The sequence below is a fragment of the Carica papaya genome, chromosome 4, assembly GCF_054855325.1.
Source record: "Carica papaya isolate Zhongbai chromosome 4, ASM5485532v1, whole genome shotgun sequence".
NCBI classification, from domain to species: domain Eukaryota; kingdom Viridiplantae; phylum Streptophyta; class Magnoliopsida; order Brassicales; family Caricaceae; genus Carica; species Carica papaya.
In genome coordinates this window covers 24,807,488-24,823,381 of record NC_142312.1, presented here as the reverse complement: position 1 = coordinate 24,823,381, position 15,894 = coordinate 24,807,488, and the positions used below count along the sequence as shown (strand labels likewise).

At 35.5% G+C, this 15,894-nt stretch overlaps 2 protein-coding genes across 3 annotated transcripts; both read left to right on the top strand.

The window, feature by feature from the left end:
- Positions 1-1,658: 1,658 nt before the first annotated feature.
- LOC148266478 (uncharacterized) lies at positions 1,659-2,081 on the top strand. The gene has a single exon (XM_088219110.1). It carries the CDS (start codon positions 1,659-1,661, stop codon positions 2,079-2,081), a length of 423 nt encoding a protein of 140 aa, XP_088075236.1.
- Positions 2,082-9,351: 7,270 nt separating this feature from the next.
- Positions 9,352-14,408, top strand: LOC110818369 (muscle M-line assembly protein). 2 transcript variants are annotated; one of them, XM_022047233.2, is made up of 8 exons: positions 9,354-9,617; positions 10,379-10,528; positions 10,609-10,762; positions 10,854-10,906; positions 11,669-11,706; positions 11,910-12,228; positions 12,841-13,154; positions 13,413-14,408. In XM_022047233.2, exons 2-8 carry the CDS (start codon positions 10,490-10,492, stop codon positions 14,065-14,067), a joined length of 1,572 nt encoding a protein of 523 aa, XP_021902925.1. In that variant the 5' UTR covers positions 9,354-9,617; positions 10,379-10,489; the 3' UTR covers positions 14,068-14,408. The 2 variants fall into 2 exon arrangements, with proteins under 2 accessions (XP_021902924.1, XP_021902925.1); XM_022047232.2 differs by having other exon boundaries at positions 9,352-9,617; positions 10,379-10,762.
- The last annotated feature ends 1,486 nt before the right edge of the window (positions 14,409-15,894 follow it).

Below are 15,894 nucleotides of genomic sequence, written 5' to 3'. Positions count from 1 at the left end.
TGAGGTATTTTTAGGTATGTGATTCCCGCAGAAAAAATTAAAGAAACCGGAAATCCGTTAGGAGGCATAGTAAATAGTATGGCATTTCGAAACACTGATGCAAGTGAGGATCCCTCACCCTATTCTATGTTACGGCAAATTGAGGTTTAATGATGGATAATTATATGTTTTGTAAAAATTAAAAAAATTCTAAAAATAATCACAGGTCATTGGTGGAGCCGGAACTGATTAGTTCATATTTGTCTTAATTTTCTATTTATTTCTTTGTACTATCTAAATTGCTTACTATTATATTGTACGTATTTAAATTGATAATTTTTAAGGTTTTTTCGATTTTTTAGTTATTTGGTTCCTCCTACATTGTTTATTCGGTATTCTGGTTATTTGGTTATTCAACTATGTTAAACTATATCACTTACTTAAGTGTCGTTTAAATTAATATGTCAATATGAAATGAGATATTAGTATGTGTTGGTAGTTATTTGGATAATGAGAATCCATATAAATAAAAACTTATTGGGTATCCTAGGAAATGATGGACGAACCGGTACATAGGAAAACCTAACGTGGACATTATCTTAGTCGGATGGGACTGAAAAGTCCCATACCAAAAGGATTTTGGGAGATATAGTTTGCCCTCATGTTGGACGGGATATCAAAGTGATGGTATTTTTGCCGTCCATTACCGGACGGGATATGGGGACGGTCAGGTTAATTATCAAATCTTGATACTAGGTCCATGAATAAAGGGATATTCTTATGAAGAAAGAATTACTGATCTTATGAACGAAATTAAAAGTGACACTTAGTTATTTGTCTTCATAGGTTATTTTTTTTAAAACCTGTAATGGTAAGTATGGAATAAAACGTTTTAGATTTAAATGTATTTACTTAAATCAATGGCTCCATTAGTTGTTTTATGATTTTTACTAACCTTCGATTTTCCGTGTCAGTGATTAGTATGATATTCTTACTGTGCTAGTATAATTCACTCTTTTATTAACAATTTCATATCAAAAAAACCAAGATCCAGATCCCAATTAGCAAGAAGGTTGTGAGTAGTTCACCTCCCGTACTCCCTTCAAGTGTTAGTGAAGGTTAATCCCTATGATATCTATTTAATTGTTTTAATTACCATTTGTCATTTTTATGAACCAATATAGAAGGGACATTCCTGTAGCCCTATTGGATATTACAAATTATTATATAAGGAATATAAAAACTAACATTATTATTCGATTCCGCATTTAAAATATAAATTTATTTCCTTTGAGTTTTGGGCCATTACAATTGGTATCAGAGCTGCACTTCTCGGAACCATTCCTTACACAAAGACTTAAAAATACCAAATACAAATTATCGCCCGACCCTTCCTTGTGAAATACAGGTACAAGTATATGAGGAGAGGAAGATCTCCACTAAATCGAGCAGCCCAGGATGGTTCGCTTTGAGAGGATGTTGACTGACGTTTGAGATGCTAGAGAGACTCATCTGTACTCAACAAGTCCGGGAGAAAAGGAGGAAGTTACCTGACCTTCCCATGCTCCCACAATTTGAGCCACCCTGCTCCTCCACCGTATCATCTAGCACCGCCACAAGGCCACCTGGTTCCTTCACAACACAATTCAGTCCCTCTTTCATAGAACCTAATTCCACCCATGATGAACTCATGCTACATTGAAAGGTACAAAAAATTAAACTTATTTACCTTTATAAGGGTATTCTCTTTTGAAAAGACCAAGTATTGGTTAGCTGAGACAAAGAAGGCCTTCACGACTCTTGGAGTGGTTCTGGAACAAAATGTTGTACTTGCCATCTACATGCTCATGGAAGAGGTAAATCACTGGTGGAAGCTCAAGCAGGCCACCCTGCCCATTCTAGTCACTTGTGAACAGTTCCTGATGGCCTTCAATGCAGAGTACCTTCTAAAGCACCTTCGACATTTGAAAGAAATGGAGTTTGCATACCTAGTCCTGGGTGATATGACTGTGTTAGAGTATGCACGAAAATTCTTAGAGTTGGACCAGTACTTCCCCGAGAGTATGATGGATGAAGGCAGGAAGACAAGAAAGTTCGAATGAGGCCTTTGTCCTGAGATCAGATAGTAGTTATACATATTTAAGCTCAACACCTGCTCAAGCGTCTTGGCCAAGGCACAGATAGTAGAGAGGAACCTTCGTATCTTCCCTCCAACAGTGGAAAATTTCAAACCTCTAGTCTCATACTGCAAAGTAGCACCCACTATACTAGTTCAACATAAGAAGAGGTCTAGGCCAGTGACTCATACTCCTCTTCAGGCTCCGACAACAGGGCGCGGTAGGACTTACCAGCACTGTGGCAAGGATCATGGAGACTGACCATGTTATCATCTCAACAATACCTATCATATATGTGGGAGTGCCCAACACTACGCGAGAAAGTGTTTACAAAATAAGAATCAGATCAGACCTCATATATAGGACAAAGCTTACAACCTCACCCAACAGGATGCTGAACCCAATCAAGATGTGATATAAGATATGTACACTATCTGTGATCACCTTGTACATGTTTTGATTGATACTGGTACTTCATATTCGTCTTGTTTCACATATTTTTGCACAAAACTTGAATGTATTACCTAAGAGACTTGATTCTATGTTATTTGTGTCTATTCCTAGAAGTAGGACACTACTAGAAAAGTTATATACAAAGCTTGTATTATAGACATAATAGATAGAAAACTGAGTATTGACCTGATATAGATTAATATGGAAAACTTTAATGTAATCTTAGGAATGAGCTGGTTAGCGGCGTATTACGCCATCGTAGATTATTTTTACAAGAAACTTGTATTCAACTATCCTAACGAAAAGTCATTTATAAGTAAATAAAAGTTTTAAATATTATTTCTTCATAAAAATTTCTTTATTACATAGCGCTTTAACTCGATTATCTTCTCTACATAGACAAATCTAAGAAAGAAGTTTGTATTCAAGAGATCCCGGTAGTCTAAAACTTTCTGGATGTATTTCATGATGAACTACCCGAACTGCTAGTGAATAGAGAAGTTAGTTCACCATAGATCTTTAGTCTGACACCCGACTTATCTCGGTTATCCCTTATCGCATGAGTCGTGTTAAGATGAAAGAACTAAAAAAATATATTAATGAATTACAGGATAGTAGGTTCATCCGATATAATGTGTCTCATTGGGGTGCTGGAGTCACATTTGCAAGGAAAATGGATGAAACGTTAAAATTATGTATTGACTACAGGGAATTGAACAGAGTCACGATCAATAACAAGTACCCCATCCCCAGAATTAATGACATTTTTTACTGGTTGTAGGGTGACCAAGTCTTCTCCAAAATATATTTGCGTTTGAGTTATCAGTAGATAAAGATCAGGGCAGAGTACATTCCCTAGACAGCCTTTAGAACTAGGTACGGATACTATGAGTTCCTGGTCATACCATTTGGATTAACTGATGTATCAGCTATTTTTATGGACTTGATGAACGAAGTTTTCATATAATTTATGGATCAGTTCGTCATTATATTTATCGATGATATCCTGATTTATTCAAAGAGCAGAGAGAAATACGCCCACCACATGACTCAAGTTTTGCAGGTTCTCAGGAAAAAGAAATTGTATGCAAAATCGAGCAAGTGTGGATTTTGACTCGAGTAGACGACCTTCCTAAGGTACATCATATCAAGGAATTGAGTATAAGTGAACCCCGAAAAAATTGAGACAGTACTCAGTTGGGAGAAATTGACATCGGTTAAGGAGATTCGTAGTTTTTTGGGAATGACAAGTTTACCGCAGGTTTATGGAATGATTTTTTAGTCTAGCTACTCATTTGACCCGACTCATAAAGAAGAATGTTAAGTTTTAAGGGAACGAGGATTGCGAAAGGAGCTTTACAAAACTAAAGAAGCAGTTGACTACTACACCCGTGTTGACTTTGTTGAGTGGGACAGGGGAATATACAGTATATAGTGATGCCTCCTACTTGGGGTTGGGTTGTGTTTTAATGCAACATGAGAATGGCATAGCCTATGGATCCAGGCAGTTAAAGAGTCATGAGATGAATTACCCCAACCACGACTTGGAACTTGCTGCCATTATCCACTCCGTAAAAACTTGACATCACTACTTGTATGAGGAGACTTTTGAAACTTATACTGAGCATAAGAGGTTGAAGCATATATTCATTCAAAAAGATGTCAACATGCATAAGAGACGTTGGATAAAGCTCCTGAAGGACTACGATTGCAATATTTTGTATCACTCGAGCAAGGGCAATGTGGTAGTCGAAGTGCTCAACAGAAAAAGTGCAGGCATATTGGCTCACTTAATGGTTTCTGAATGTAGAATAATAAGAGTTGTGCAACATATACGACTTCAAAACTTGAAAAGAGTTATATGCTTAACCCACCTAACTGTCCAACCTGAATTAATCCAGAGAATAAAAGAAATTCAATCAACTGATTCCATCCTAACAGCTCTCAGGAAGGATGCAGAACAAGAAGTAAATCCAAATTTTTGAGTCTCTGTTGATGAGTTGTTCAGACTTCAGGACAGGGTGTGCGTTTCATATGAAGGTAAACTGAAAAAGGACATCATAACATAGACTCATAGCTCAAAGTTCGTCATACATCCTGAAAATACTAAAATGTATCAAAGTATGCGACCCTAGTTTTGATGGAGCGGGATGAAAATAGAAATAGCCGACTTTGTCTCCAAGTGCCTGGTATGTCAACATGTTAAGGTAGAGCATTGATGCTCAGGTGGGTTACTTCAGTCATTACCGATCCCAGAGTGAAAGTTTAGATATATCACAATGGACTTCGTGACAGGGTTGCCTAAGGCACGTTCAGAACATAATACTATTTTGGTAATTATCGACCGACTCACCAAGTCTTCTCACTTCTTGGCTATTAAGATGATCGACCCCTTGGATAAACTAGTAAGAATATATATTTGGTAGATAGTTAGGTTATATAGAGTTTCAGTGACAGTGGTATCCGACAGAGATCACAAGTTCACTTCTTGATTTTGGTCTAGTTTTTAACAAGCTACGGGGACGAAACTATTTCTTAGTATCGCATTATATCTTCAAACTGATGGATAATCAGAGAGGACAATTCACACATTGGAGGATATACTCCGAACTTGTGTTCTAGACTTTAAAGGACATTGGGATGATTACTTACTTTTGATAAAGTTTGTCTACAATAACAACTATCAAGCAAGCATGGGCATGGCCCCGTATGAGGCATTATATGGATGATCCTGTAGGTCATGATTTGTTGAAAAGAGATGAGTGATAGAAAAGTATTTGGTCTAGACCTTGTGAAGGAGACTACTGCCAAGATAGTTAAGATCATGAAGAACATTCAGACAGCTCAGAGCAAACAGAAGAGTTATACGGACACCCAGAGGAGGAATTTAGAATTTGAGAAAGGTGATTGGGTGCTTTTTAAGGTCACTCATTTCAAGAGAATTAGTAGATTTGACAAGAGACAAAAAATTAAATCTCTGGTTCATTGGGTCATTTGATTGATACGTCCGCCTATAAACTGTCACTACCTCTAGAGCTGTCCAAAGTTCATAATGTGTTTCACATATTTATGTTATGCAAGTATAACCCGGATCCCTCATACATCTTGTCCATGAGCCCCTTTCACTCAAAGAGGATCTATCATATGAGGAGGTACTGATATGCATTATAAACTAGAAGAGTAGAGTATTTCACAATCGAGAAATTCTTTTCGTCAAAGTCCTATGGTAGAATCATACACAAGGAAATGCCACTTAGAAACTGGAATAAGACTTTAGAGCCTAGTACCCCTAGTTGTTCGACTAAGTGAGATAGTGATAAATTTGAGGAATCAAATTTTTCTAAGAGGGCCAAGTTGTAATACGCTGGAGCGAAAATTAGCTTAGAATTTTCTTTTTTATTATAAAAGAATTATATAAATAACTAATTCAAGTTTATTTTAATTTATTTTTATTGAATTTTTTTAGAAAAATAAATTATGGACGAAATTGAAAATAATTTAGAAAAAAGGAGCGAAATTTTAAATCTTATGGGTGTTTTTGAAAAAAAATTTAAAAATAGGAGGCTAAATCATAAAAAATAAAAATTCAGCCACGTGGAATGGCCCAATCAACAAACATAGTGAACCAGAGCACGCCGCATGATAAAACATGCTGACATCGGTGCCACGCATGCGATCTGTGTGTCTGGTGATCCGACGGTCCCGATCACATCCCATGTGCACGGATGGCTCAGATGCATTCTCTTTTTAAACGCGATCGGACAGACAAGATCAATTGCGATGAACGGTCCATATTCGACCACGTAATCGGCTTAAACAAGCAACGATCGAACGACTCTCCTCGCTCCAAATCGACACGAACTGACAGCCCAGATTGACGCAGGATGGGTATTTAAACATCGTATCTTAGGGAACCTTAACCCTAGCTGCACATTTTCTTGTCGGAGAAGGAGACCGATTCTCGTCCGCCATCGCACTAGATCTACCGTCAACCGCTAAAAAATATAAAATTTTCCTTTTATCGCTCGAAATTCTATTCCAAATCTCCCTGTGGCCATATCGGAGTAAAAGGGACGATATGTGAACTGAAATTTGCGGGCAAAGCTCAGTGGAACTGCCGCGATAAAAATCCTAAAACTCCTCCGATGAGCCTCTTCTCATTTCCTGTTTCACACAATTTTTTGACAATTGTGTTCACTATCTTTTTGTGGAGGTTAGTCGAAGAAGAAACCCCAGCCATGAAGAAAAATCGGTGGAGTTACCGTACTTGGAGACCCCCTCACTGGTAGGTTCAGTTTTTTTCATTTTTCTGGCCAATTGAGGCCCCCTAATGTGTTTTTTTATAGGGATATGTGTAAAATCAGCTAAAACTGGCCAAAATTGACCAGGCTAAGGTGAACCACAGCTATGGGTAGCGGAGCCGGCGCTGGAGAACAACAGTGCCATCGTGCCAGAACTCTAAAATTGGCCGGAAAGGATTTTCAGTACTGATTTTAGGTTTTTAGGGTATTTTTAGGTACGTGATGAATATTTTACTTCTCGTAAAAAAAATTCAGAAAATTTATGACCCGTTAGGAGGCGTAGTAGATAGTATGACATTTCGAAACACCGATCCGAGTAAGGATCCCTCATTCTATTCTCTGTTACGACAAATTGAGACTTAATGATGGATAACAAATATTCTAAAAATAATTACAAGTCACTAGTGGAGCCGGAACTGGTTAGTTCATATTTGTCTTAATTTCTTATTTATTTCCCTATACTACCTAAATTATTTACTATTATATTATGCGTATTTAAATTGATAATTTTTATAGTCTTCTTGATTATTTGGTTATTTGGTTCCTCCTCCATTTTTCGGTATTCTAGTTATTTGGTTATTTGGCTATGTGAATATGAAATGAGACGTTGGTATGCATTGGTGGTTATTTGGATGATGATAATCTATATAAATAAAAGCTTATTAGGTATCATGGGATAGGGTGGACGAACCCGGTACATAGAAAATCCTACCACAGACATTACCTCAGTCGAACGGGACTGAGAAGTCCCATACTAGAAGCATTTTGAGAGATATGGTTTACTCTCATACCGGATGGGGTATCGAGATGATGGTATTTTTGGCACCCATTACCGGACGGAGTATGAAAACGGTAGAGTTGATTGTTAAATCTTGATATTAGGTCCACAGTAGAAGGATATCCCTATGAACCCCCTAGGGTCCCAGTAAATAGGTTTAAAAAAAGAATTACTGATCTTATACACGAAATTAAAAGTGTCACTTGGTTATTTGTCTTCATAGGTTGTTTTTTGAAAAATTCGTAACAGTAAGTATGGAATAAAACGTTTTAGAATTAAATGTATTTACTTAAATCAAAGACTCTATTAGTTGTTTTATAATTTTTACTAACTTTTAGTTTTTCGTATTAGCGATTAGTGTGATATTCTTACTAGGTTAGTGTAGCTCACCATTTTATTAACCATTTCAGATCAAGAAGACCAATATTGAGATTCCGATCAATAAGAGAGTTGTAAGTAGTTCACCTTTCGAAATCCCTTCAATTGCTAGTGAAGGTTAACATCTAGGATATCTATTTAATTGTTTTAATTATCGTTTGTTTTTTTATGATTCAATGTAGAAGGGACATTCTCGTACCCATATTGGACATTTCAAATTACTGTGTAATAAATGTAAACCCTAACATTATTATTTACTTATGTATTTAAAATATAAATTTATTTCCTTTGAATTCCGAGCCATTACACATATAGTTGATGAGAGATCAAGAAAGGGAAATGAGAGAAGCGGAAACAAGTGAAGGAGAAAGTTCGTGACCAATCTCACACTCATGACACATCCTCCTATAACTCATCAAAACATGATGATCATTAATTTGTTATTCGTTTCAAATGTATACAAGTAATGAATTGAACAGAAATTAAAAAGAGATAATAATTTTTTAATTTTGAATTCATATAAGATGTTCTAATAAATAAAAAATTATATTGGATTTGATAACATGATGAGTTAAATTTTAGGTTCTATGTAGTTAAATATACTATAAAAATTTAATTTTAAAGCAGAATAAAAAAATATTAAAATTTATAACTATTATGCATGAAAGTGAATTAAGACCAAGCGTATGAGAGTATTCATGGAATTTAACCTATCAAGCACGAGGGTATTTATAAAATTTAATTTATGAGGACATTCAGTTAAAATCTAAATTGAATTGAACTTGTAATTTTTAAATATGTAAATTTTTAATATAATATAAAAGCTTACTAGATAGAATTTAGAATCATTTTGATTGAGAGCACGTAAGGGTATTCATAAAATTCACGAAGTATGAGGGTATTTATGAAATTCAGTTTACATAGACATTATTTTAAAATTTGAATTGAATACATAATTTTTAAATGAAATATAAAAATTAATATATAGAATTTGAGAACCGGTTTGATTAGTGGATAAAATTAAACACTTGATTTTTAAATAGAATAGTTAGAATTTAGAACCATTTTGATTGAGATTGCACGAGGGTATCCACCAAACTTAGTTCGGTTAAAGTTTAAATTAATAACATAATTTTTAAATAGAATACAATGATTAATGAAGATAAAATTTAGAGCCGTTGGGATTGAGAGTGCAAGCATGCCATGAGGGGATGAGTGTTTCCAAGAAAACCCAGCCCACGAAGACACTCGGGTGAAGATCTCGTGGATCACAAAGGAGGGAACAGGAAGATAGAATTTGAGATGGGCTTTTCTTTCACTATCCATCTCCTCTGTAGATATCAGCAAACAAAACCATCCACTTCCCTCCTTTCTGTGTGGCTGGTTCTCTCTCTGCTTCCTCCTCTCCCTTCAACGCCTTCGGTTTTTACTCTGCATTCAGATTTCAGTTATCACCACTGGAGGTGTTAGGGGGACAGGCGTCTCTCCACAATTTTCATGCTTGACTTGCATCCTTTTTTGTGCTGATGGTTACAAGAAGATAAAGGGAAAAGAATCGGTTCCTGGGTTGGAGTTCTTCTTGGACTGAATGAGCTCCCATGCCTTTGCTAGGTACCCTTATTGCCCTTCTCTTTCTTTCGCCACACCCACTTTAGTTTTCTTTTGAAGCTTGGATTTTGAAACTATATGCTGCTCGAGATTTTTCTCGGGGTTCATTTGGTGTTTCTAAGCTTAAAGCTTCATGGGTTTTGCAAGAAAATGTTAATGCTTAATTTTTTGCCTGGTTGTCAGTTGTATTTCTCTGTGGGTTTGCTTTTCTGGGTTTGCTAAACTAGACATGTCTTTTGACATGGAAATTGCCCTTCTGTTTCCGCTGCAAATTTGAGCCTGATGACAAATAAATTTCCAATATGCACAAAATCACACAAAATAAAGAGTATTGACATGGTTTGGCAAGTATGTATAGGTTAAAGGGTAAAACCAGAACAAACTTTCCACTATTATAAAATGAGAGTACATCACTATAGCGGTATAAATCTTTATATAGACAAAGTATTAGGGTTTTCCTCCTGTATATTCTCCATGATGTGCACGTAATATGTTTCAGGATATACACAAAATATTCCCCTTGATATACATAAAATATTTCCAAAATCAAGTTATATCAACAAAGCCTAATCTCATGATTCGTTTGTGGCTTTTGTTCCTTATTTTCAGTTCCAGTTGCTTTTAAGTAGGTAGGCTAGTTGGGTTTATGTTTCTGCTTATGGTTTTCCCCTGGATTTCATAATTTCTTATCTAAATTGATGCCGAATTTTTCTAATAGCTTATAGAGGTCTTATAGTGTTTTTTTTTTCTTTTTTCTGGGCCAGATATTGCTACCTTTCAGCCTTCCTTGCAAAATATAGTTCAACTGAGGGCTCAATCCCTTATTCATTGTAAAGCTTTACCAAATCCATGGAAGTCGTCGCAATTACCTAAATATGTTAACATTTCTGTGGGGTATCCTCATATTCGAAGAGGTAAACTCCTTGTTGCTGCTGTTGCCACACTTGAACCCAGGTGTTCAGTTCAGCAGGAAGATGAGAAACCTAATATGCAGGTTGGTGTCAGTTCAAGTCCCTCAGAAGATCAGCATGAGATTTCTGGTGAGAACTCGGGGGAAGTGGATGAGAAAGAACGGTTAAGAAGGATGAGAATTTCTAAAGCAAATAAAGGGAATACGCCTTGGAATAAGGGCAAGAAGCACAGTCCCGGTAACCAAATATTCTATACATGTTTTTGGCTGTTCCAATTTTGATTGGCAAGCATGTTTTAACATTGCCACAAACTTTGGTTCATGAGCAGAGACACTTCAGCGGATAAGAGAGAGAACAAAGCTTGCAATGCAGAATCCTAAGGTGATGTCATGTAAGAATAATTTACAAATTTCCTTGGAGTGACCCTCCAATGCTTAGAGTTGGTCCAATAAATTGACAAGGAGTGCACTTCTTTTTTTTTTTTTGACATTCACTGAATCGTGTTGATTTTCCTACTTTATTTATAAGTTTTATTTAGCAAGCAAGAAAACCTAAAACAAATCAGCTACTATAAATTTTTTAGACCCTCAATTCTCTGAATTGCAGTTTTTTCCCCAATCCATATGCCTTCTGTATTTTGTTATTGTTCTGTACGACACCTAAGTCTGTGCCAATAGGTGCAAATTCCCATAGTTTTGTATCTTTATGCGAGAGTCAATTTTTTTATTTGCACGATGAATTCAGTATGACATTGATAAGTGGTTGGAACAAGACTTGGTATCTAGCATTTACCTTTCCTTGTCTTTACTGCAATGTTAGTTCTGTTCAGGATATCTTTATTAGAGATATAAAACTGAATTATGCTTTTTTCACCATTTAAAAATTTGAGAATGAAAAGGATAAATTTTGTTTCAAGCCCTTCCCATCCAGACGCATTTATATGCACTTTCTCTCAAGCAAATCAGGGAAATAGAGTATTTTAGGGGGTAATATTGACATAAAGACTATCTAAGGGAGAAGGTGAAATGCTTCTTCCAAGTGTGCATGTGAGCAGGCATGCATATTGTGTAAGTATATACAAATATAGAGAAAACTAAATTGCATCAATATGTTTAATTCTCTAAATAGCACCCGGTGATGCAGGTCAAGATGAAGTTGGTCAACCTTGGACATGCTCAGAGGTTGGTACTGTACCCTTGTTGGGTTTGGTTTTACAATTACAGTTGTCTTGCTTTTGTTGGCAGAACTTATTATTTGAAGTAACTAATTTTAAATTAAAATCTTTGAGATTTACAAATTCAATTCTTTAGCTGCCATTCAGCCAATTTTTTTTTCTTTATTTTGTTATTCTTCTTATTATTTCACTTTCTTAATTATTTTTTAGTGAGGAGACAAGAGCGAAAATTGGAAAGGGAGTACGGATGGGGTGGGAGAAACGTAAGGAGAAGCTAATGGTGCAGGAAACTTGTTGCTTTGAGTGGCAGAACTTGATTGCAGCGGCTGCTAGAAGAGGTTATATTGGGGAAGAAGAGCTACAATGGGATTCTTATGAGATCTTGGATGAACAACTAAAGCAGGAGTGGTTGGAAAGCGTCGAACAAAGAAAAGCTATGCCTAGACCAAAAGGTAGCAAGAGAGCACCAAAGTCTGCTGAGCAAAGAAGGAAAATTGCCGAGGCAATTGCTGCCAAATGGGCTGACCCAGTAAGTGTTTGAATTAATTTGTCAAGTGCTCCCACGAATTATATTTTCTGCATTTAGCAAACTTTACTACTTCTCTAATCTGGACTTTATAAATTGTCTAACTTGGTACTAGCTGGAGGGACCTGAAAGGGATGGAGTGAGTCCATTAATAAAGTGATTGGATAGGTGGCTATGTAGAGCCTGAGTAGAGTCGGTACACAACCACCATGTTAAATTCCTAACCTGCTTTGCAGGCAGTGGGCTGATTAAACATTTGCTGGAGATGCTGTCCCAAGCCAAAACCCCAAGTTGAACTTAATTGTGATAGTCATGTTTAATTCGTGAATTGTTTTGCAAACCTGAAAATAAATCTGTACTTGGTTTCTTGATGCTGTATGACCTGGAAAAAATGATGCAGTAATAGCATATTTGCACCTAGCTTCTTAGTTTTGTTTTTGGTGTAAATAGACCGTTTCGAATGCCTTCTTGTTTGGCCATAGTTTGTTTAAAATCAACCTGTTTCGTTTTTATATACTGGTACCAAATACCAATAAAACTTCTTGGCTGGGTTGTGAAGTGAACATAGGTTTACCGTGTGTTGACATAATTTCTTTTTCATTCTTCTCCCAATAGGCATACCGTAACAGAGTTTGTGCTGGTTTGGCAAAATATCATGGAACACCTGCTGGAGCTGAAAGAAAGCCACGGAGAAGGCCAAGTGAAGCTACAGAATCCACAAGGAACAACAGCAAAAAGAAAAATACTAGTGATGTTAGAAGTTCTTCCAGGGTTGAAAGTAAAAGGCAAATTCAGCATTTGAGGCGGAGACGCAATGGACCCTCATATAAGGATCCTTTGGCAAATTCGAAATTAGAGATGATAAAGAACATCAGATCAGAAAGAACAGCTGCAGAAACCAAGAAACTTGAAGCCATTGAACGAGCAAGGTAAAATATTTCTGCTTATATTCAACAAACACTACATAGAATATGAAGAGAAAGTTAACATTGGGCTCTTAAATTGATTATTAATCAGATTAAACATGCTGTTCACTTGAAGAAGAATGAACTTGGTCTTCTTCAGCCATTTATTATAGGCTGTTTGCCTAAAAAGGAAATTCTTCCGATTGATTGCAATTTATTTCCCCTAATTGGTGAGGATATTCATTCTCTGATGAGCTCATTCTATTGCATGACATTCTGCAGGCTGTTAATTACTGAAGCCCAGAAAGCTGCAAAGTCTCTTGAACTTGCTGCAATGAAGAGTCCTATTGCTCAGACATCCCTCATGGAAACCAGAAAGCTTATAGATGAGGCAATCCAATCAATAGAGTCAATAGAAAATGGGCAGATCACATCCTATGTGAATGGAGAATACCCTTCCACAGCCTCAGCTGATCTGGTTAGCCAGGTTCAGAAAGAAACAGGAGTAGATAAAAGAGATTCCGACGAGGGAGACCATAGAGAGGTGAACGGGAGCCAAATCCTTTCACTAAATGAAATCGAGGGTTTGGATTTTACTAATTTAACCTTGCAGGGTATGGTGAACGGTGAGAAGGAACTTTCTCCTCGAGGCTCTAGTTATGGTTTATCGACATTTAACTTAGATGATATGATAGTGCAGTCTGCTTCTGCAAAGAAACTTGGTCAATTGGAACCATATGGAAATATTAACCCCGAAAAGAGTCCTCTACTTAATGGAGCCAAGGTTCGTCAATTGGAAACAAATGGAAATACCAAATGTGTGAACGATCCTCTTCCAAATGGTGCCAAACTTCAACTGATGGAAGGAGAGAGGCCATTGACAATAACGAGGAAATGGGTTCGTGGGAGACTTGTCGAAGTAACAGAAGGAGCTTAGGATATGTTCAGAAAACATAGTTGATTTTATGTAACTTCCATGTTAGCCTCCAGAAGCTGCTGAACCAGAAGGCATTAGGTAATTACCTGGCATATTTTGATTCAAGAGGGTGTTGATTGCAGTTCTCCCATAGGGTTCATTTTTTTTTTATATATGTAGTTTAGCTATATTTCATGAATGTGTAGCATGTAACCATGGAGAAGAAATAGCATCTGTTACTGATGAAAATTTTGGTTAATACTGCCATACTTGGAGCAAAACTAGTGTTGATAAGCCATTGTATTTATTACTTTATTGAGCATGGGATGTAGATCTCCATTAGTGAGTTCTTATTTTGGTTATTTGAGTTATTATTTTTTTTTTAAGAAATAAATCTGATTGTAGCGTGCAAATCAATTGGCAATAAGGGGTGATAGAAGAAGAACATGCAAAAAAAAAAAAGAAAACTTTCCCTATTCACATTTAAGGGTTTTGTTGTCTGCTTTTATAACAGGACAACATCAATGACGTTTATAATGATGAGGATGCAAATAATTCTAAATTCATCATTTTTTTTTTATAGAAAAATGTACATATATATATATATATATATATATAAAACTTGAGAACCCTATAAAATTCAATTTTCAATATTAAAAAAAGAAAGTTGAAAGGAGTTATGGTCATGAAAAGTGTGAAAAAGGAATTAGTGTTTGATTGAATTAAAAGATGAACATATTTTTTAATACAAAATTATATATTAATCAATTATACATAAATATCAATTATATTATAATAAAAATATATATTCAGACATAAATTTTTTATAAATAAAATGATATATGAATTATTCAACTAAAATATTAATTAATTAAGAATAAATAATTAATTGGATTAGTCAAATTAATATCGATTATTAAGGAATCCTACACTAAGAGATTTTTGTTTAAACATAATTTAACAACATTTATAGACAAATATTTTTTCTGAAAAAAAAAAGAAAGAAAACACTGAGAAAATCCTGCAAAATTATTAACAATCCAACACTTTAATCTTGATTAACTTTGACAGCAAACATGATTCTATAGCAATAATAATAATTACTAAATGTAAATACATTGCAAATAAACTGTATTAGCCAGTTTAAATATATAAAAATAATTTACTTATACATTATATGTATGGAATTAAATAACTAAAATATATAAGGTCGGTAGATTTTAAATCTGTTTAAATTAAAAGCCAAAATAATTTCAATGATATTTTGAAAATAAAATTAGGTTTTTATGAAGTGGATTATGGTTTTTCACCAACAATTGACTGGGTCGGGTCATAGTTGAATTGAAATTAATTGCAGATTTCGGGTAAGACTAACGTTTGACGCGCTGTCAAGTCAATTTCTTTCCATAAATAGTAACATAAAATAATTATTTTCATTTTTATATTTTAACTTTTATTTATAGTTCTTTTTTGTAATACACTAATTAATTTTTGTAATTAAAATTAATGAATAAATATAATTTCTTAATTTTTTTAAATTCTTATTTAATGTAAAAATGAAAAAAATTAAATGGATGATGAAATTAAAAATAATTTTGAAAAAAAATGTGAAAATTTGAGTTCTGGGGATATTTTTGAAAGAAAAATCAGAAACTGGAGGTCAAAATGTAATTTAAAAAAATTGTGCCGCATAGGACGCGTAGTCAGTAGTCCCGACGAACCGAAGCGCGCCGCGTGGCAAGAGATGCTAACGTGGTGCCACACGGGAGGCCATGCTGGCGATTCGCGTGCTCGTGATCGAACGATCAAGATTCGTTCCCGCGCGCACGGACGATCCGAATCTATTCC